This window comes from Chinchilla lanigera, unplaced genomic scaffold (assembly GCF_000276665.1).
Source record: "Chinchilla lanigera isolate Chin_1 unplaced genomic scaffold, ChiLan1.0 scaffold00003, whole genome shotgun sequence".
NCBI lineage: Eukaryota > Metazoa > Chordata > Mammalia > Rodentia > Chinchillidae > Chinchilla > Chinchilla lanigera.
The window spans coordinates 31320792-31345117 of NW_004955404.1; the positions used below are offsets into that span (position 1 = coordinate 31320792).

At 38.0% G+C, this 24326-nt stretch overlaps 1 protein-coding gene across 13 annotated transcripts in view; it reads right to left on the minus strand.

Moving 5' to 3' along the window:
* Lmo7 (LIM domain 7) overlaps positions 1–24326 on the minus strand; it is a gene marked incomplete at its 5' end in the record, with an annotated part of 191416 nt that overhangs the window by 123636 nt on the left and 43454 nt on the right. For all 13 annotated transcript variants that reach the window (XM_013516569.1, XM_013516572.1, XM_013516566.1 and 10 more), the window contains 1 exon segment: positions 4616–4686. In XM_013516569.1, coding sequence (XP_013372023.1) covers positions 4616–4686 — 71 coding nt within the window.

Sequence of the window (24326 nt, forward strand, 5' to 3'; positions counted from 1 at the left end):
ATGGACCACGTCAATACACAGTGTCAGCTTGCTGGAGTGTTGTACATGAGCAACTGTCCTCCTCCTGAAATTCAAATCTGGGAACAGCTCCAGAGCTCAAAAGCCTTCATCATTATACTTTAAGTCTCCCATGGAGCACAGAAGACCCAAGGTTCCACCATGTCCCTGGCACTCTGTGTAGAAGTCCCCAGCTATAATAAAAAGATGGCGCTTTCACAGCACAGATGTAAGGGACAAAGTTCTCTATATTATCCAATAGCTTTAAAAAGTCACTGAGCTTCTCAACATTAAGTACTGTTTGTAAATTTCTATTCTTCTATCAATATATCTTTGACAAATTATTATGGCATTTTAGGCAATGTAATTGTCATAAAGCAGATACAGGTAAACAGAATTCTTGTACCAATAGGTGAACATCTTGCCCCAGTATTTCCAAGCAGCAAGCAAAACAAAAGAAGACTACATGACAGTGCGAGAACATTTCTCAATAATGTGAGCCAGGGATTCTAAGTGGCACAAACTTCTGGTGTGTGTGGTCAACAAAGGCAGAGCTAAAGCATGGGACCATTCCAGGAAGGGAAAGTATAGATTGACTAACCAGTAATACACCCAATCAGACTATCTTAAAACAAACTGTCTTGCTTCATAGAGAAATACAGAATGTTTTCACCTATGTATTTCCAAGGTTGCCATCATGAAGTAAGTAACTAGGAAATTACCAACCGATACGACCAGCCGAGTAGGCTTCAACCAAATGCAGTGATTCTGCCAGGGCTGCCAGCAAAACAGGTCTATGTATGTAGTGGTAAATCTTTTAAAATATATTTATGTCTTTTTAAAAATACATTACAGGGTAGTCTCCACGAACACTAACACTGAAAAGACAAGGCAGGTTATAATATGCTGTTATGGTTTATGTCTGTGTGTCTCCCCAAAGCCTCCTGCGGATGTGGGGCAGGCTATTAGAGTTGAATATGGGTGTGAGAGCTGCACCCGCCCAGGAATGGATAGTTTGCATCTGTAAGGGAGAGGAAGGAGCTGCTTGGGGGCATTCCTCCCCCATTCCACCCTGGTGAGTGCTTGCGGGTTAGCTGTGTGCTGCCGCCCTGAGATGCAGCCCTCTGCCACGTGCCACTCTGCCTTATAATCATGCCTAGTACGGATTGAAACCTCCACAAACTGTAAGCGAAATAAACCTTTCCTTCCTTAATTTTGGTCGTCAGATATTTTGTCCCAGCAGCGAGAGAAAGGTAACCAAGACATACGCTTAATAAAATTCATAGAAAATTATAATGAAGAGCAGAAATCACTTCATTTTTGTCAATCCTTTTATGAACTACAAAAAAAGCTAGTTTGTTCCCATTTCATTATTTAGTAAAATCTTAAGAGTGTGTGTCTAAGGTAAACAGCGAAAGGATTACTACATTGACTTTCATAGGGAGTATGCTTTAGCCCTCTACTCACTGAGTCTTACCACCAACCAAACTAAATCTAAAAAAAAAAAAAGGTTAATATGAACACACTAACTTTAAGTGTCGATCACAGTAAAAGCCAACGAATGCCCAGAATTACCCCTTAGATGTGCACCGTGTCCAAATCCTCAGCACCATTTATGCCCAATTTAGATGTTCTGAAATGTCAGCCCACTGTCAGTTGAGTGAAAGCTATAATAAGCTCCTCTAACTCTTGACTTTGATATTTCAGAACACCAGTTTAAAAAGAAAAAACACTACTGGAGGATAAAAAGCTGGAGAGATTATTAGATGCAATATTAGGAAAACTCTTTAATGGTGATAATGAATAAGAATGTCTAATGATTTTTAACAAGCAACAACAGACCCTATATTCCACAAGAATTACACTTCTGGCAGAAGGCAAACAGAAATCAACCCACCCTCTCCTGTCAGAAAATGATTCAGATTTCAAAAATATCCTAATTGTACTTCAGCTAGAAAGTAAGATCTCTAATGGGCAAAAACATCTTAAAGATATCTTCCTATATTTGCCATTAATTTAAATATCAGGGCCTATACAGCAGCCTGTGAACAGCTTCCCTTTGTCTTCCTTACACATAACTCAAATAGATGTGGTCACAAATAGTAGTGCCTGCTCAACACTTTGTAGACCAACCAACTAAGGTTTCTTCAGTTATAGATTTATAAAGAATAGTGTTTCCTGGACTCACCACCACCACCCCAATATTACACCTATGTCTTTTTACTGACTAGTGGCTACAAACAATATGGTCTACAATTTAGAGAATTTTTTTTAATATAAATAAATAGACAGCACTTTGGTGTCCTACAGTAAACTACACAACAGCTGACTACCATTTATGTAACTTTTCAGAATCATTAATTTTAAAAATGCTGAGTTCTAAAAAGATTAATTAGACTTATGATAATCCACAAAACCTCAAACTAGTTATTCTAATTTGGAAATAATGTAAGAATTAGCTTTTGGAAATTTGTTAGTGAAAGTAACTTAAAAACAACCTCACGTTATCTTTAATCATGCATCTAAATGTTTGCTGTCATCACTAAGGTAGAAATTATATATTCATCCTAACTTATATTGGTTTTTGGTCAAAACAGTTCTTTATCATCTGTGAATATCCTAACTTATAAGAAAATATATGTCTATCCTTTCAAGTGGGACACTGTTTTTGAAAGTCATTTCAAATCATTCCAAACCCAGGCTGATGAAAAATTACAATTTAAGTCAGAAAGTAGGTGTTATTATCCAATTCTTTCAGTGACCTATTTGCAGAAGTAATGCCACAAAAAGTGGGATCCCTAAAATATTCTGAGCAACACATTATCATGAAAAATGTACAACCTACATCTTTGAACAGATCATGTACTGGGGTATATGATAAATCTAAAACACCACCCACCTTTCTACATATTAACCCACCTAACTCCTATACAAAGATGTGAGGCTTAGAACTGACAGTTATTTTGCTATAAACTTCTAATAGTTCATACTCAGTTTACAGGTCACTGGTGCCTTGTAACAGACATTTTCCCCTTCCATCTTAAGAACATATGACAATATTTATAACATACAGTTTTCAAATCAACATAATTTCCCCTCATTGACTAACTGGGATAATCATGTGGCCTACTTAAGTGAGTTTAAACACTGTTCAACAAAGACTTAGAATGTGACATTGAAGAAAACTAGAAACATCATTTAAACTACTCATGGCCCTGCTCTGAGTGCCTGTCCTGACATATCTCAGGTGTAACCATACGAAACTGACATTTCTGTAGGTCACAAATGGTTGAATACCAGCAACCTCATATGGGACAGGTTAATGATACTCTAAAAGGAGTTTAAACACCTGCCAACAAAGCTGATTTACATGGTCATCTTCCTAACAACAACTTGCATTTATACAAAGTTTAATAGTTTACAAAAACCCTAACAGATGCATTATGGAACACAGCAATGCTGTTGATTAGGCAGATAAAAATATCCCGATCTTTACAGATGAGAAAATAAGGACCAAGTATTAAAAGTCACTTGCTCAGATATAAACAGAAGTCTCTTATTCAACTGTCCAAAAGTAACAGACCATGGAATCTAACACTTTGACTCTAGATATCTTTTGCAAAAAAATCCTTCAAAGGGAGAATCAAAATAATCTAAATACTAATACATATATCTAGTGCTTACATGAGAAGAGATTCCACAAATATCTATGTAACAAGTGTCTAGACTGGAATGATTAAGTGTTTTCATAAATGTGGGTGGGTACTAAAGTACATTCTTACAACTTATTTGTTCACTGTACCTTCTTCCTGGATTTCCTCTATTCTCCTCACAGGCTTGTATGCCCCTATCCCCAAAGGTCACATAAACTTCTCCATGCATCCACTGGAGAACCAAACACTGCACTAAACATACAATATAGGCCTTATGTCATTAATCATGGCATCAGACAATTTTTACTAAAGATAACCATAGCCTACAATATGGTTCTCAGTAATATCTATTTTTTTGTTTGTTTTTCTTCCGGTACCAGGAATTGAATTCACGACCTTGCGCTTGCCAAGCAGGCGCTGTGCCACTGAGCTAAATCCCCAGCCTCAATAATATCTATTATTTGAATGAATGGTCCACAATTAAAATTGAACTGGGTAATAACATGACACCGTTTAAAGCATAAAATAAAAATTTGATGCCCCAATCATCATGACTTACTGATGAATCAAGTACAGCAGTCACAATAACAGCAAAACCAGGTGATTCTACATGTTAGACTATTCAGGGTAAGTGATAGGGAGTGAAATCTAATAAGCCGTCCTTGTCCACCCCCCACCTCTACTGGCCCATCATGAAATGATAGAATCTTTCTTGTTTACTAATTAAAAATAATATATGTTTCACCAACACTATCTGTAGATAGAGAAACTGATAATCCCTTCCTACTGTGTCCTACCATGGGGGTGTCAATTCACAGGGATCAAATCTCACCTGTGACCAACAACACATATCTGTGACTATAGAGGCCATGGATGGCAGTATGGGACATCTTCACAACACCTCTTCCCCACAAACACAACACATCTTTGTTTCTGAATTATTTTTAAATGGTTTATATACTTACTCACACAACAGGATGCCATTTTCTAGAGAAGCTCGAAAATCCTCTGTTTCAAAATTCTTCTCTGTTACCGCCTGAAAGACAGATTTGGGTGTTAACTGTCTCTTAAGGATAACACACAAGTCAAAATCAGTATTAGATTAATTAAAATGCATCTAATTTCTACCTTAAAGGATTTGCACTTATCACCAAAAGTTGTTCCTTATGGGAAACTACATAGTGCTCTGTTACAACCATTTTAGTGTGAACAAATATATGCAAAAAAAAAAAAAACATAATGAGCGCTTTCTGTAGTATAACTTTTTTGGATGATAAAAGTTAGAAGACAAACTAAATTTCCAACACATTAAAACACCTAAAGTCTCATTACAAAGCCAAGAAGCAAAGAGATGACTTTCCTTAATCTTATTCATGAAGTAACCCTAATTTGGGCAAAAAGCTATATACTACAACTTCATGAGAAGACAATTAAATCCTTGCAAAGAGAGACCAAAAGAGAGAGAAGATGAAAAATATTTTAAATACTCAATTTCCAACTTAAAACTGTTACATAAGACAGGCCACTTGTAGCTATCACCACCAAAGATCTTAGTGAAACGACTAGAAAAAATACCTCATTTGGGTCTCTGGAGGATGGAGTGGTTATGATAGAAAAGTGACTGCACAGGAGTGGTAAGTAGTAGTGGACAAAATGGAGACTACAGTGGGAAAAAGTTGTCACAGTGGAGAAAGCTGTTCCAGGAATAACACCCGGGCCCAGATCCCCAGGCAGATGGGAGGGCAGGGAGCCAACGGCAGGGACCGTTGGCTACTCTAGACATATGCTTGCCAGGGGAGGGCAGGAGTCCTTGTCCCTCCAACCAGTTCATGAGAAACCTAAATTGGAAAGTCACTAACCTTTAAATCCCAGGTTAGCCACAAGGTTCAGGCATATGTGAAATAATGTTCACCCCTACACTTCTGCTTTTCTCCCTCATCCCTGTGAGCTTTACAACCCACCCACAATCCTCTATGTCTTGATCCTGCATCTCTCCACCATGCCCAGCAATGCTGTATCAAGATGCAAGATCTGTTAAGTGACAAAATCATAGTTGCTTTCAGAATTAAAGTTAGCAGGGCATTGTGGGTGGTGTATGCCTGCAGTCCCAGAACTCAAAAGGCTGAAGCAGGACCACAAGTTGAAGCCTGGCCTAGCCAACCTAGTGAGACCCTATGTCAAAATAAAAACTAAAAAAAGCTGGGGATGTAGTTCAGTATGAAGGCACTGAAAAAAAATCTATTAAATTAACTTTTATATTCTCAAAACGTGACAAATATTATAAAGATCTATAAAAAACTAAAAGCACTTTTTAAAAAAAAGACTATTTTAAAATGTGAATCTATCTTTACATTAGAAAGAATTTAGTATTCTAAAAGAAATTCCAGAATTTTGAAAGAATATCTTTTTATCTAGTCATTCTAATCTAACAACTACTCATTTAGTTTTGAACCTTACTCACTAGCAAGTTATTTAAGGTGTGATACATTTCACCTAATGAGGTTATGATTCATAGGAATTAAATAAATAGAGACCACATGTTTTCCACTTAAGTTATCAAAAATCAACACAAACAGGACTGATCACTATGTAGTCAAAGAGCCACACCTTGTCTTCTGTACAATTTTTCTCTCGCTCCCTTGCATACCTCTTTTGCATATTTTCCTAATGAAGTTTAAATAAAATCACTGTCAACTAAAACACAGAGCAGACGTACACTAGATTTAATCCAGGATCCAATGCACACTATATACTTCTGATTATGTCACCACTCAATCCCCTAATTTTTAAAAGGAAAGAAATACTTGACTTCTCTACTTCACAGTAAACAAATGATAAGTGAAAATATGTGCGATTCCTTTAGGGAAAAAAAAAAAAAGACTACACACTCTAATCTAATCTAGGCTTCTGCTTCTTCCAGCCATGGTCCTGACTAGCTGAGCAGCCATGCTGCTGGGTAGAAGCTACAAAGTGAGCTCCTGGGCAAGCTGCTTGCTGGGAAGTGCTAATTAGTTTAATGCAGCATGTTATGGGCGGGGCAGTTGCCAAGGGCACGTTGCACTGGGCACAAACACTGCTGCCAAACCTGTCTGACCACCTCCAACCTCTACAGAGCCTGTGACAGGAAGTTTTTAAAGGGCAGATTTTGTGGAAGAAAATATCTATCAGCTAACATATAGGCTATAAGTGCCAAATTCGTAAGTATCCATAAAAAGCATTTGTTTTAAGAAATAAAATACCTTCATTCCCTTTACTCTTTTGTTGATGGTTTTATTTTAATCTCACTAAATAAAATTTCCCATACATAAGCAACAAGTTTCCCCAAAGCTCTACTGCTCAGTTCCAATTCTGACCATATAATCCACATGATTTAAATCCCAAACATTCTGGGAACTTCTCAAAGACCACTTCATACCAGGCTGGTTATCACCAAAAACACCACTAAAGCAAGACAGCAGGCCTTCATTGCCTTACAATCTTTCAATTCTTTTCTTTTTTTCCAATTCCTTTTAAACAGCCATTTAAACAGCATCTAGAATTCCCAAAGCACTATCATATTTTTAGCAAATCACAGCACAAAAAACACAGTACCTGTATGAGCTTGTTTTAAAGGGGGGTTGGTGTGGGGTGTCTACTGACAAACACTAGGTTATGATCAACTAAGCTCACAGTTGATTCCAAACTAAGTCACTGAATAACAGATTAATCAGCTACTAGATCATGATACTTAAGATACATGTCACCTACTTTTGCTTCATTGAGTTCATCTTATGCTTTAGATTAAAAATATATATCTACACATGTATTGAAATAGGTATGCATATTTGTATAGAAAAACTTACTGGAAGTGCAGTCTACCAAACAGAAATTTCCTCCAAATACTGGATTTTAAAAACAGACATATACCATTGTACCAATCATTTCTATATTAGTAATAAAATAATTTTTAAAAGCTAAGGAACATGTAACTAGAAGCCACCGTCACACAAAGGAATATTGTGAATAATTCATGAAAGATAGTTATGTCCTTGAGTGGAAAATTAAGGCTGACCTATATATTCACATGTAATAAGCAGCCCTACATTGAGATAACCCATACAGGGCACTGCTTCTGTAGGAAGAAGCCCCAGACTCTTGCCATACCAAGGAGGTGACATGCTTTTCAGCTAGTTTCTAAAGCTATCTGTGAATTCAAAACACTCCTTATGCCTTTCTTTCATCAGACTTCATGTTGGAAGCAACCACTGTATGATCCCTATGACTCCACAAAACTGGTCCAATTTTTATACTGAATTCCTGAGACACCTATATCATTATTAATAGTGCAATGACTTTGACAAATTCTATTGGTTACACATACCAAACACACACCAGAAAAGGCAAAAATGACCTAGTAGGTCAAACTAACATAATTTTAATGGAATAAGTGTCTATCTCCTACCTCATTGCTTTCTGAGTAAAATTATTTAAAAAGATCTTCATGATGTTAGAGAAACTAGTTCTTCCCAAAAGATTGTACTTCACCTTGTTAAATAAATGTAATGAAAAAATAAATAAATAAATAAATGTAATGCTCCCCCTCCTACCTACACCCTCATAAAGAGCATGGAGTCAGGAAAGTTGAGATGGGAGTCACTGACTCCTTGGGTAATGAGGCTAAATCTAACTTCTCTGACCTGTCTTCTCAGCTATTAAGCAGGACTTGACATTATGCCAGTCTGCATCTCCTATCTGCTTTAGGCATCATTTCTCTTAATCTTCAAGCAGCCCTGTTTCTTCCCCCAGTTTGTACACAAGGAAACAGAGTTATCATAAGTCCACTGGAGTTGAGACCCAAGTCAGTAAGTAGTTCCCTAAATAAGAAGGCCCTAGGGGGTCAGAGGTCTTTGATAGCACTCAAAGAACTCTACAGTTAGGGACCTACCTACTTCCTATGCCCCTTCAGGGACTCCCAGGCCATACCACAAACTCCAAAGGGCAAGAAGGTCCTAACCCAACTTCCCACTGGCTGAAATATGGCTCAGACACACTCATCACTTATGCGCTAATTATTTTTTCTATAAATATTTGCACTTACAAGGAAGAACAAAATAAAAAAGATGGAACTGATGGTTAAATTTCTGGTGTGCTGTGGGGTATAAGAAGGTAGGCTGTGATGTACAATGTACAGGAAGAACCTTTAGTTCCTGAAGTCACTTTATTGAAGTTTGATTCTACTAGATACAAGTGAACTCATCCTAGTATGGTCAGAAAAAGACAGACAAGAGTCCATGAAAACATGTCACTCTAGTGATACACCTTTGTGAAAGGAGACATTCTTGGGTGGGACCTTTAAAGTTAAAAACTTATCTTGCTACATTAATGTTTTTCTAGGTTAAAGAATATGCTAGAATTTAACTTTCCACATTTATATAATTACCCTACATTTCAACTAAGATACTAAGAAAGCATTCATTTACTTGCTTATTCAAAAGTCATTTAATGACCTTCTGATATACACATACCTGACATGGCATGAGACACTCAACATTAAAAGATGACAAAATTCCTGGAAATTTCTCTTTAAAAGTCTAACCCTATTTTGAAATGTGTGGTCAAAATGGCATTTTAAGCCTAGGCATCTCTCTGAAATGTGGTTAACTCTGAATTGCAGCATGTTTTTGGTTAATTGATACTGTATGTTCAGCAAATAACACTGTTTTATGGGACATAATTCTTCTGTCACTAGCTTCTATTAAGACTTGGCTTTGTACTCCATAATAGTCTGGAACACCCTAGGGCTGTTTTTGCCAATACTAATAACATTTGATAGCAAAACCAAAGCCAACTCACAGTTTTCCAAGATAGTGGAAATCAGAATTACACAGATCAGTGAATTCTAAATAGATTCTAAAAGATTCAAAATAATCAAAAATCTAAACATTTTCTTTCCCCACTCCCTTCCCTAAGATCTTCATCTCCAAGGGGCCAGTGTAAATTTCACCTCCCACTACACCCTCTCTAAGGAACAGCCCCCAAATCTTCACACAATCAGGAGGGCAGGGGGTATATAGCAAAATGCAGTGCTCCAGGTTGTGCGTCTAGGAAATTACCAACCAACTATCTTTACAGGGGCTGGGGATTTAGCTCAGCGGCAAAGCGCCTGCCTGGCAAGCGCAAGGTCGTGAGTTCGGGTTCCCAGTACCGGAGAAAAACCAAAAAAAAAAAAAAAAACAACACCAACTATCTTTACAAACACTCAAAATTCTCATTAGGCTGAATGTCAGCTCTCACATTCTGAGGGTAAAAGAAAGAGTAAATTTAAACCACTTCTTAAACAGAAGCAGCATAGTTCTACATACAGTCCAATGTTTTCAGGTTGCCATCTCCAATTACTTTTCTAAATGATAATTATTAACAAGCAAAAAATGAAATACAAATGGAAAGAACTAAGTAAAACTATGAGAAATGAAACTTGGCTCAAGGAATAATAATTTATGTGCAAGATTTCATCAAGATACAAAATGTAAGACAACCTGATCCCTATTAGCAAACAGTTAAGTTCACTGAAATCATCACACACAGAAGCATGCTTGTTTTACAATTATATCTTGTTCTGTTAATCAAAAAATTACTTCTAAAGAATTAATTACATTTGTCCACAGAATCATACTTTATGTTGTTATAGATAATAAGAAAAATATCCCAAGAGAAAAAAGTCTCTAGCAAAAGCCCTATCTAGTACACAAGTTATTTTTTCTAGATCAAGGAGTTTTTAAATAACACAAAAGGCACAAGTGGATGTGAACATCTATTATCAGGATATTTTAAGTATAATATGAATATTTAATATAATCATGGATTCTCAAGAGTCAAAAGATGTTAGTTTTGCAGAAATGTCTCACACACACATTAGCAACTCTCAACAATTACCTGCTTACCACCCTGTGAACTGCTATGAAATTCATCACTGTGGGAAGCATTCATTTTTGGAAATAGTGTGTCTATTACAGGTGAGAGCCACTACTTATTTTATATGAACTTAAAATTGGTAGTTACAACTTTGGTACCTATAATGTACTTTACTATCTAGTTTAAGTTTAGTATTAAAGGATGAACTAAGGTGTCCTGTTATGCAGGAATGCCCCCATGATTCTTGATGGGCTTCTACTACAAGTCAACAATAGTGTAGTCCTTCTGGTGCCTCTTGGTCAACCTGCCTTCAATGTGACAATAAATTTCTAGGGGGCAAAATGACAGCTACAATTGTATTCCTAGTGTACACCCATATGAAATGAAAACATATTCCTTATAAAACCTTATACATGAATGTTCCCAAAGAGTGGGAACAACCCAATGTCCATCAGCTGATGAAGGAATAGATATAATATAACATACATGGAATATTATCTGGTAATAAAAAGGAACAGAGTACTGATATACTAAAATATGAATAAATCTTTAAAAACAGGCTAAGTGAAAGAAATTAAACAAAAAAACATATAAGGTATGATTTATGTGAAATGTCTCTAATAGGCAAATAATAAAAACAAAAAAAAAAGAGATTACTGTTTATCAGAGGGTAGAGGGTGGAAAGGATGGGGAGTGATCGCTAATGGTTAAGGGTTTCTTTCTTGGTGATAAAAACATTCTGAAATTGGTAGTGAATGGAAAATTCTGTGAACATACTGGTTTGTGAATTGTATCTGCATAAATTTTCCTTAAAAAACTCACTGAACTTAGACATTCACACATTCTATTCATATTCAATAAAGATGACTTTTTAAAAATAGTTCCAAAGATCTTTCCCATTATTTCATACCAGGAATGGTGGCACACACTTGTAATCCCAGTACTCTGGGAGGTGGACATGGGGATCGTGTGCTCCACCCCAGCGAGACAACTTAGTGGACACTGTCTCAAAATATATCCCCCTGTAGGAATAGTTCTTAATTTGTAAAGCAGAATTCCCACCCTTCTAGCTCACACTCAGAAATATTTTACCATTAAATTATAATCATACTTTCTCCTTTTATACATCTGCATCTATCGTTCTGTTTTTAAGTATGACATCTCTGCATTATACCTAAACAATTCTACACACTAGGTTTTCTCAAGACCATTTATTATCTTCTTTTCATAATTCACATTATATGGTTTCAAAACAGAAAACACACTTATGGTGGAACAAAGGCCACAGCAAATGGGCCTATGGATCCCCCTACTAATTCCCTCCTGTTAGTTACTTACATTTCCAATAACAAAACTGTGAAAGTCACTTTTCCTCAAACAATTTGAAGGAACAAAGCTCCCTTTGTTGGATAGATGATGTATATCCAACATTCTGGCTTGCCTAGGCTGCATTAAGTAAAAAGGCATTGTCATAGGCCATGTCTAAAATATACAATATAGTTGGTATATATAAGTAACAAAATTCCACCTTTTCAGATTTTTATTGTAACATTATAAAGAGAGAGGACAACATAAATGTGAAACTAGCAGGATATTTGACTTTGTTCTGTAAATCTACCACATCAGTGACTGATAGTAGAACTGGTTGTAATTTTTACTGAGTTTTCAAGGTGCATCTGAGAAAGTTTTTAATCTAATTTTCCTCTTTGTGTGCTTCATCCTTGAACACAGTTTTGCACAAATGTACATCCTGCCAGAAAATGATAATATGAATATAATGTGCAAAGCAAAGGATACTCTTCTCTGGGAAGACAGGTCTTATAAAGGTGAGATATGATCAAATTTTTTCAAGTTGAATGTCTGACTATAACTTGTATCCATTCCAAAAATTAGTAAGTAAACATTTATTTTTCTAGTACTAGCAAGGTTATATATTTGATTATTTTATCATGAGCAAAACACTATTTGAAACATCTTTGTACTTCCTGTACCACAATTGCTAAAAAAAAAAAAACTACTTTAACTTATTAAATCATTTTAGAAAATAACAATCACAGGCTTAGTAATTAAATGAGAAAACTTACACATCAGCTTAATTATACATGTGTTGGTAGCCTGAAATTCTATGATGGTTCGCTGTATGTACAGGCACACACACACACACAAGGAAACTGAAATGGCATCAGTAATCACTGAGTTTTACTTACCAGGTTGCAGAAGCATGTAACATGGGATGCACACATGCTTCCTTTTGGTTGCCTGTGTGTTGTGCCACAAAAGGCAGAGTTGTCAGTGTACTGTGTTCTCCCACACACAGCTTTCCATTGTTGCCTATGCAATTCATACTCAAGCACCAGGCAACCAAGTCATGAAAATGTCACTAAAAATCACATAATACCATTCACAGTTTATGACCTCCCAGGGTCTCATCACTAGCTGTCCCACGGTACACACAGGCCACAGGCTGGCCACATCCACCCTAGACTTTCTACAGCCTTAAGAGTTCTCAAAAACTTTTCTAATTTATCTCAAAAGCAGACATGCTGACAGCCCCACAATACATCTAATTTATTAGTTTAAATTAATAGTTTAAAATATCCTTGACAAAGTAATAATTTTACTGATATTACTGGAATCATTTGTTGAATGGGTACAAATGTTGAAACAGTACAAAGTAATTAAAAAAAAAAAAAAAACAAAAACACTACTTTGGTGTACCACACACATAAAAGACCAATACGCCACACTCCCCTTCAGGACAGCAAAGAGAATGAGGACTCCACTTAGAGAAATGAGTGGGTTTACTAATAAAAATATTAGTAATGTTGAGAATTCTGCTTCAGGAAGTCTTCAGGACCACCATGAACAGTGCTGATGGCTCTTGTGGGCTCTTGCACCCTCTTCCATATGTCCATGAGGTTCCTATCCCTACATGGCGAAAGTACACCTCCCAACGGGCTTCGCCTTCTAAAGGAGAGAGCACAGCCTACAGGCTGCTTCCAACTTGTAGACATGTTTTGTTTGGCTTAGGCAGTATGTTAATGTTGGGAAACAGTAAACAGAAAAGGAGACTGCTAGCTTCTTATAAAAAATAAATAAATGAAGTCCAACAGTCAAAGGCAGCATTACCTCACAGCCACAATTGGCTGCCCCAGGTAATGACCAGCCGCTCAGGAGGAAATACATTCTCCAGAGAATGACAGTCCCACATGTCCCATGGACTTATGCCATCCTGCATTGCTCTTGGGCACCACTTGTGTGGCTCCAGTGGGCATGACAATTTGAGAATGTATGGGCCTTTTTCTTTGTATCTTTGAGGCCTAGCATAATGCCTGTCCCACAGAAAGGATTCCCTGATCAACTCAGAATTGAGGGTGGAAAAGAATCCCCTGTGCAGCTGGGGTTTTTTTTAAATTATATGTTCATATATACAGGTTACTGGCCTTTCTCAGAGCACCCCTGATTCAGAAGACCTAAACTGGCAGCTGAAGTCCACCTTTTCTAGAATCTTACTAAGAAAGGTATCTAATACACTGTTTTGGAAGACCTTATGCTAAGTACCAACTCTACCAATAAACGTTTGATTCTGAACAGGTATATAGAGTTCCTAATGAGACTTTATTTCCTTATAAGAAAATGAATTTGTACTAAATCATCAACTCATGTCACTACTTGAAGGGCTTTGATTCATTTTTCAAAGTGTAAGGAAACCAAGTGTTTCTGTTCTCTGCTACCACCTACTGGCATATCCCTGGCACCACAAAGGTCTAAACTGCAGCTTTGGGACCATTCTCCCTGCTCTTATTTTAATGGTTAAATAAGGATACATAAAAAATAACTCACATCAATAATTAAAACACAACAAAAAATTTATACTTGGTGAAAAGTAATAATACTTTTATATAATAACATGAGTCTGTAACCTCTATTAAATCTCCAAGAGCTTCTGATATGTTCCTACACAACTGGTTTTGAGACAGATTGAAACATTTTGTGGAAAAAAATTGCGTATGTCCCACCATAGATTTGGAACCCTCCATGAAATAACTTTCTATAGTTACAACAATTCTAAAATGGGGTTGGGGATGTAGCTCAGTGACAGAATAGTTGTCTAGCATGGGTGAAGCCCTGGGCTCAGCACAGCATAAACAAAAAATCAAAGATGGAAGAAAAATTCCTAACAGAAAATTTCAGAGGCCAAACACATGTGATTCATCTCAACTGAGTGAGAATGCTAAGACTCCTCTCAATGCTCTTATGATTTCTCTTGTTCAGGTATCAGGGAACTCATGCATTTGGGTTCCCTGCTGGCTTATGCATGGATTCTGCTCTCTAACCTGGAACTCCAGCTCAGCAGGAATCAATATAGATAGACAGCCAACCAAAACCAGATGCTCCTTGCCTGGATATTTGGTCAAAACTGGGCAGGACCTGTAGAGGAAGCAGATGGGTGTGACAGAACTTGTGGAAAGCTGCAGTGGGGCCGGGGGTTAATCTTCCAGGCTTCTCCAAAATGATTACTTCATCCTCCTCGAAACTGAAGCTTGACCTGCCAACCACACCCTCCTTCAAATTCTCCTTAGCCCACCTGCTAGGAGCTCAACCTTTAAAACTGTTCACTTAAACAAACTCCAAGCAGGTTATACTAAATCTACAGTTCTAGTCCTTCCCCAAAGCCTGATCTCCTTCCCTGCATTTGTATTCTCTGTTGAGAGTTTCCTCTGGAGCACTCACCTGATCTCCAATACAGCATAGGAAACAGTCTCTGACCTCTCACCCAGGACAGAGCTACCACATCTCACTTCTCTGTTGAAATCCAGAGAAACCACAGTCTCCCAACTGTCCAGACTCAAAACATCAGAAGGAACCATTTTTGTCTCTCCAAATCCCTGTACTCTTTCCACCTTATATCTAGGCTTCTCCTCCAACAGATACAACATCTCAGTCTTTCCTCTGTTTTACTCCCCTTCTCTGCTCTGCAATTCAGTACCAAAGTCACTGCTCACAAAGTTACAGCTCAAAACCTTCCAAACATCTACAGGCTTACAGACTAAGTCCTTCCAATCTACCATTTAACCGTGGATTCCCAACATTTGGGTAAGTACGGCCTAATGGCAGAAACTCATTGTCCTCAATAAATTCAGTCCTCCATTTTAACAATGCAAGTTACATCTTTCCACTGTCTGCTACAAGACAGTCCCAGAGAGGTCTTCTCCCTCCAGGTCTTCTATGACACTGATTTCCTAAGGCACAAAATTAATTAGTAATTCCACCATTGTGCCTTATGTCTCCATTATTTGATCATGTTCTCTTTTGTCCTAAACTGAAATTTTGTGATGTCAGGAGACTCCATAAAGGTTTTACACGTTTTTTCTGCTTTCTTCCACCATACAGCATGCACTATGTTTTTCACCTTAAAATTCTTCTAAAGGCAAAAACAAGGTCCCACGAAACAGAGTTGAAACAGAAAACACTGCCTGAAGGACACAGAGGCATTTTAATTCAGGTTTAGGGACTAAAGAGCACAATTCAGGACAAAGATTTTGACCTTTAAAAAGGCAGTGTGATGAAATAGAGCAAGATGAGGAAGCTCCCTGGCCTCCACAATCGGTAGTCACAAACGGAGGAGGTGCTAGCAAGGCAAATCTGCCTCACTGCCTCTGCCTCAGCCACAATTCAGAAACAAGAGTCCCAGATCGGACAGATGGCACCTACACCATGGAAAAACACTCTGAGAGATCCTGGCAGGAAAGCAAAGATCTAACAAATACCTTGAGGGGAGAAGGGAAAGCCTCGCACTGACATTAACTAATATTTTCCTCCCCAGTAGAGAACAATGACAATTACCCTACTTCCTGGAACTGAGAATGGAGGCAAAAGACCAAAGAGCTGGAGGAAGAGGAGAGGAGATTCAGGGGAGGCACACTGTGAGAGCCACATGAAATAATTATCACCCCAGCCTAAAGCAGAGCCAGATGGCAGCCACAGACAATGGAGACCCACACAAGCAATATGAAATTTTGATGAATTCTTTAATGGCTGGATGATGAAAGCCCATATTCCAGAAACAGGCTAATAAAAGAGCAAATGTCAGTGCTACCACACACACACACACACACACACACACACACACTTCAAATTGCTTTCACTATTTACTCACCTGTATTTGTACATTTCTCAAGATGTCATCACTTAATAAGTGCTTTTACTGGTAAGAATGATGATAGTTTATCTCGTGAATGCTAATGTTACAGTTCTGAACTCTAAGGTTATAACTCCAGATCATTATATTACCAAAAAAGACCACATAATACAGCTACCTACCCACATGATCCAAACACACAACCATAGCTATTAAATGAGACCCATACATGACACTTCCTGGAATCCCAACACGAGAAATCAAGCACGATTATATCTCAAATAACCACATGCTTTTAATCCTTAAAATGAGAGATTAATTCATACAAGAGTATGTACAGAGCATTCGCTTGTCTATGCCAAACAAGATTGCTAGTCAGCTTTCCATCATGCTAATGAAATATTTAAGATTCGTATAAGGAGAAAAGATTTACTTTAGCTCAGAGTTGTGGAGGTTCAGGTCTATGATGAAGGGGCCTCATTCGAGTCAGTGACTAGACAGCCCATGTGTGCGGGAGGTGCAGGGGTGTGCATCTAGCACAGATCTGGAATGCTTGAACAGAATGTCAACAGTTGGGTCTTTCACAGGCACAAATGAAAGGACAGAGCAAGCAGGAATACTTCACAAATGGGGCTTAATATTAACCTATGCAGACTACAATAAGGAATGAAAGACAAAAGGCTGGTAAGATAGAAAGAAGTAAAAAGGTTTTCAGTAAGTAGATACAGTTGAAGCTACAAGATGGCGGGCAAATCTAGATTTCGGTGGGAGAGGCGTTAGTAGGGATTGAATCAAGGGGTGCTCTACTCTGAGGTACAGCCTTAGCCCACAAGCTTTTTTTAAGTTTTGAGACAAGGTCTTACTAAGTTGCCCAGGTAGGGTTCAAACTTCAAGTCTTCTTGCCTCAGTCTTCCCCAGTGCTAGGATCAAATGCATGTATCCCCACTCCCAGCTAAAACGCTGGGGCTTAAAAAGGCAAGTTAAGCCTCTGCAGGACATAACTAAAGCCAGTATTAGTCACCAAAATACTGTAGCAGTGAAGCTCATAGAATTTCTCAACTGGAAAAGCTGACAGCCCCCTCGGTCTTCACTGGGTCTACACTGTCTTCACCTAGGATGGTGACAGGGTCAGGTGAGGAGAAAAGCAGCCAAAAGCTCCTATCTTCACTGAGTAAAGAGGAACTAAAAGGTGGCCCATGTAATAATGAGGAGGGTTGCTGAATAGGTTAACCAAAAGGAATATGCACAGATATTTCCATATGAACATTTCAAGCTTTCTGGATGTAGTCATCTCTTTCAAGCCCTGAGATAGAGAGGGTGTTGGAAAATAGTAAGCTACGCTGGGAAAGACTACAGGAGAAACACAAGACCGGGGATCTCTTAAGTCAAAGAAGTAAAGGGCAGGATCAGGAAAGAGGTAAACACCAGAGTGTTCATCTTGGAACAACCATCCCACAGGTCAGCGTGGAAAGGTCTAAGAGGAAGTATGGGAACCAGGCCAGGAAGCCAAAGTGTTGAGCAGTATGACCAGAACTCCTCCATGCTGGGGAATACTAAAGCTGATATGACTTAGATGGCTGCAAAGATGGCCAGACATGTTACTAAACATTTCCATGTTACATGTAGCAGTAAATAACTTGTGACGTAAGTCAAGCTAAGACCATACAAATCCTGCATATTTTTTAGGATAAAGCAGCTTGCATTTTGCAACTAAGTTAAATAAACATCCTCTACTCAACACACACCCAGACTGATGGGATGAATAATACTTCAAACATTAGGTCATCAGATTGTAAACAGTGAGATTTTGTGATTATATTCACATTACCTGAAGCAAAACTAATTTTTTTAGAGCTCTGTAAAAATCATTTTCTTTAGGTACACCTTGGCTTACAGAAATCTTTCAGTTTTTCTAAGTGTCCATTCTAAAAGGACTCACCAAAACTTTTCATTTCCTATAATGAAATTTCATTTTAATTGTAATTTAAGTATTTATGGATAAAACATGTACAGAATTCCTTATATATTCTCTGAAAATCTGAAGAAATATCAGAAAAATTACTTTTAATTATTATTCATCTAATAGAAACAATTCTCCATCCACCCATTCAACAATGGTCTTTGGACGCTATGCATTTGCTTAGTACTATGCTGAAGTAGAAAAAAACAATAAAGAAAACAAACAACAAATTATGAACCTAATCTTATTGAAAATTAGTCTTAAACTAGGGATAAGGGTGAAATCTCGCCTTCTGCCTGATTTTAAAATAAGGCTTTATTGGATCACAGCCTCCAATCATTTATAATGTGATTTCTCACACACTGGATAGGCAGGCACGCTGAAGCGAGAGATGGAGAGAGAAATTTTAGGCAAACAGAAAATAAAGAAGCTGAGGAACTCAGTGACCAGCTAGCTACTAGGGAGTATGGTATAAAATCTCCTAATGCACTTGCCCGTTGCAACTTTGGGAAAGCCAAAAGGGATGCTGAACATGCACCAGCTGCTGAAAAAAATAAAAAACAAGATTGTAACACAGAACAGATGAAAAATGGGATAGGTGCATCTTGGCCACCATTCTTCAATAGATCTAGTTCAAGTGCTCAATCTACTGAAAGAGGTCGAAAAATAAGCACAGAATTATTTTCTAAGGAGTTTATCCCAGTAAAGTGAATGAAATGGAGCCTTCTTTTATTTATACAAAATGTGTAAGTATACATAAGGGGACAGGATTTTTATTAGTTACATAGATCAACAGTATAAATTCCATTTTTCTCATCATTTGCTACAGCATAGCCAACAACCTTCTTATATTTTAACTTAGTTTAACAATAGTTACTCCGGCATTTTTGTATGTAAGATTACTATTTGTTTATAATGGATTAATTGTAAGTGTCAAGACAGTCTCCACAAATATTGTCTCTCGAAACAACCATAAATACTTTAATGTTCTAAAAACAATACTAAATCTATATTGGGAGGCATTGGAGTTTATATTTCACGGTCATGTTGTAGAAGTCATTGATTAATTTTATATGTACCTTCAAATAAAATGCACATAAAAAAGAAAACCTAAGTGTTACAGAAGTACGTCCTTTACTCTCTAGAATAACTCTGCTTGAGGAGAAATAAAAAGTTTGAGAGGAAAATCACATTTTGTTGAAGTTAATATGGCATTAAAAACGCAAGGGGAGGAGCGTAACAATGCTGTGTTCATTCTCAAGCTGCCTGCCTTCACCACAGAGCTCCAACATGCTCTGAAATATGGAGTTCAGTGAAGTCTGCATGAACACAGCCTGCCCTCTGGTGCCCAAACGCACCATCTCCCACTTGGGCTTTCTCCTAAATCTCCAAATTATATTTTTGTGTTCCACAGCTTTTTCTAGTTCTTTTCCTTCAAAACTTACTCATCCTTTATTCAAGTCACCTATTACTGATCTGAGATGACAGGCTAGGATTTCAAAATAGATGCTAATGCAGTCAAGTTTTAGCCCTTCCACATAATCTACATTCCCTTTATAGAAGCACCTGGGAAGGGATTTAGCTCAGCGGCACAGCGCCTGCCTGGTAAGCACAAGATCGTGAGTTCGACTCCCGGTACTGAAAAAAAAAAAAAAAAAAAAAAAAAAAAAGAAAGAAACACCTGGGAAAGGGTCACTAACATAAAATCCATGACAGCTTTTACCCCCATGCACGTGAAATCTGTAGTGCAGCCTTTTGCCCTCCCTTAGGACAACTTTACGGGAAGGAACATTTGTATCATCCCAACATTCATATGTTAAAATCCTAACCCTGAGTGTGACAGCCTTAGGAGCTAGAGCCTGTAGGGGTAATTTAGGTCATGAGGGTAGAGACCTCATAAATGGGATTAGTACCCTCATAAGAGACCTCACAGTGTTCTCCAGCCCCGTTTCTGCCATATGAGGACTCAATGAGAAGATATCATCTATGAACCAGAAAGCTGGACACCAGCAGACACCTAAGATTTCAGAACCTCAATCTTGGACTTCCCAACCTTCAGATTTACAATAAAGAAAGATGTCTTGTTTCAGGCACCTAGCCCAAAGTGACTAACACAAAAACTAATTGTACATTTCCATGCCTTCTCTATGTCCCTCTAATTCTTTTACTTCAAGGGTTAGTCTTTCAACATTATTTCCACAAACACTGCCTACTCTTCTGTACATCTTCCATTAGTCTGTCATATCTAAAAACCCCCTCCAACAAAGACAATTCCAATGCACTTTACCCTTGTGGGAGGCTAAAGAAAATAACATGGAAAAAGTTGATTAGGCTTCATTTCTCAGTGAACTGATACATTAGTAGCCATTTTCCTCCCTATTTGTCATCCCTATTTCAAATATATAATTATAGCCCATGGATACATTCCAATTTTGGAGCTCAGAAAGGCGTATAAAATATTCTGCACTAAAGATTGGAAGGTCCCAGAAGCAGCCTCAGGACCAAGATCTCTAACCTTTTCTGCCCTCCAGGATCTCCTCCTTCTTACTCTCCCAAAGTATAGACAGAGGGCTATATTTGATGTTCTCTTATCTTCTTTAAGACAGATCTTCCAAAGAGAACTCAATTGTCCTAAGTCCCAGTGTAGTCACCCATGAAATATCCTTTTCAGAGCTCCAATACTGGGATGTACCTGCATCCATGGGCCATCATTATATACTATATAAAACAGGATTGATAAACAGGGGAACAATGGTTACTAACATATCAACATATCATTTCACTGTGAAATGAAGTCCAACTGTGGAGAACTCAGTTGTCATGAGTCCCGTTATAGTCTGAATCTAAAATGTCTCCCAAAAGCCCATGTATTAAACAGTGGCCTCTCTGTGTGGCACTGTTGGAAAGTGGTAGAATCTTCTTTAAAATGTGGGGCCTGGTGGGAGACCTTAGGTTCCTGGAATCAAACCCTGAAAGGGGACAGTGGGGCCCAGGTCTCTCCCACTCTTAACATCCAACCACGAGGTGAGGACCACCTCCACTACTCACTCCTAGCATGATGTACCTACTGCCTTGCCACAGACCCAAAGGCAACAGGGCAACTCATTAGGGATTGAAACCTCCAAAACCGTGAGCCAAAGTAAATCTTTCCTCTTTGTAAACTGATTTTCTCAGGTATTTGGTTACAACTAAAAAAATGCTGACTAACACAAGTCCCTTTCCCCAGGAAGCTCATCAACCAGGAAGATTACTTGTATCGCTGGAGAAGTGACTGGAGGTTGACACTACTCCAAAGCAGACTGTCACAGGCTGGTCCCCATTCTTCTGAGGGCCCATTGATCTTTCTACTCTTTCTAGGCTGCCTTGTCCCCACAATCCTCTAAGAAGAGTATACTTAGACTTCTAGATCCCACTGGGTATTTGGGTGCTCTTTTTCCCATGAAGTTCCCACCCATATAATATATTTGTGTATCTTTTCTCATTAAGCTTTCTGTCAGTCTATTTCACAGACTCAATTATCAAACCTTTAGAGGGTGGAAAGTTTTTTCTCCAATATATCTGTGAAAAGCTGTTTCTATCTTCTCTTTTTCATTTATTAGATGTCAGCCACATCCCGGGGCTCAAGACCTAACTATGCATTCAAAGGTAGTAAGTCTGAAAGCACAGTCTAACGTCAACATGTTCTTTAAGAGGCATTGTGGTTTAAATGAAGAGCTGAGTTCTGAGTTAGTTTCCCTAGGACAAATCTAAGTAAATATTCCACCGCTTCCCCTAGTTGACAAGGCCTGGAGGCCACCCACAGGACAAGCAGATGAGAAGATAAGAATGCACTGCCAGACTTTCATCTTTAATTGATCTCTTACTTTGGCATTCTTTTAGGAGACAATAGATGGGGGGCAGACAGGTGGGGGTGAGGCTTCAGTTTCCTTCCACTTCACACAAACTTGAGTCAACTCTAGCCAGAAGAGGTAAAGAACACTTAAATATGTAGCTCCGCAGCCACATTCCAAGAGGCCATCAGGGTTCACAGAAACTGCAACCCCTGTACTCTGCAAGTTTATGTCTGCCCTTTACAGGATGTTTACTGAGTCTTTGCCATGCAAAATGAAATAAAGGCAAATTCCATGGAAAATCTAAACCAAAGTATACTCAGAGAGCAAAACTTTTGTTCTCTAACAAATTCTTAGGAAATTACCTATATGGCAATGATTGGAAAGTTATGGAAAAACAAGTTTTCTGTATTACTGACTCTACACAGCAATTTACAAAAAGCTGAAGGTAGGTGGAATTTACCATTGTAAATCTAATACTGATATCCAAAACTGATATCCAAAGCTCTTCACAAAGTATAAATCACTATACACAAGGTAACAAAATTAAAAATCTTAAAGAGACAAAAGGAAAGTAAACTGAGCAGTAAGGAGCAGATAGTATCCAGTAACAAGCACCAGGTTTATGTCAGACACCTTGCTTTCCAATTCCAGCTCTTCTCTCTAGCTGTGTTACGGAATTTCTAAACCTTCCTCTAGTTTTCCTTCTATTTAACCAAATTTACACACAAAGGTTAGCCAGCTCCAATGCCCTTCCTACAAGATTTTCTCCCTTACATAGTGAAAACTATAAAAAAGAGAAAGAAGGAAAGAAAGACTAAAAAATTTTATAACAAAACTGGGGTACATTTTTTTTTTTCTGCTTCATTCTGCTAATGGGTATACTTATGACACTGTCCATGGTTTAAAAGTACTGGAGAAGAATGACACCGCTGAAAATACAAGGCTGAGATTGTATTAAGAATGACAATAATTAGTGCAGAGACACAACAGGGCATCTACAGGCAAAATAAATAAAACATAAACTTCAATCCACACTTTGCACTATATACAAACATAAACTCAAAGGAATTTCAGCCCAACTGTCAAATTTGTATCTATAAAACTTCCAAAAGAAAATAATGAAGATAATCTTTGTCAGGGCTGGGGATTTAGCTCAGCGTCAAAGTGCCTGCCTGGCAAGTTCAAGGTCGTGACTTTGATTCCTGGTACAGGAAAAAAACAAACCAAAAAAAAGATAATCTTTGTGACTTAGATTAGGCCACTACATGTTACATATGAACCAAAGTTACAACTACTGAAAGAAAAATAAGGATAAATTATATTTCCTCTAAATTAAAAGTTCTACTCTTTCATGAGAACACAAATTAGTCAAGCCAACAGCAGAAACATTTGCAAAATATACCCAATTAAAAACTTACAACCAGAATACAAAACTCTCAAAAAGAACCCAATCTAAAAGATGAGCAAGTAAACTAAACAGAAAGTTCACTGAAAATATACACGGACAGCAAAAAGCACACCAAAAACGTGCTCAGTGGCACTGGCATAATAAAAAGAATGACTCAATTTTTTATGCTGACTTCTGACAGCTTTCAAGGTCCCCAGTCTCCCCTTTCCTGGTGTGTACAAGCAAGTGGGTATCCTTGGTACCCATGGAGATTTCAAACCATTCAGCTTCACTGGCAAAAAAAGTGACTTCATCCAGTCTCTACCACTTAACACAATGGAAACCCAAAACCACCAACCCCCTCCCCACCTCTGATTCCAGAAAGTACCTCAGCCCTTCTCCTGGGAGACTCTTTTGCTGTTTACTTATGAATAATAAACTGAAGAACGTGTCATTCATCCTG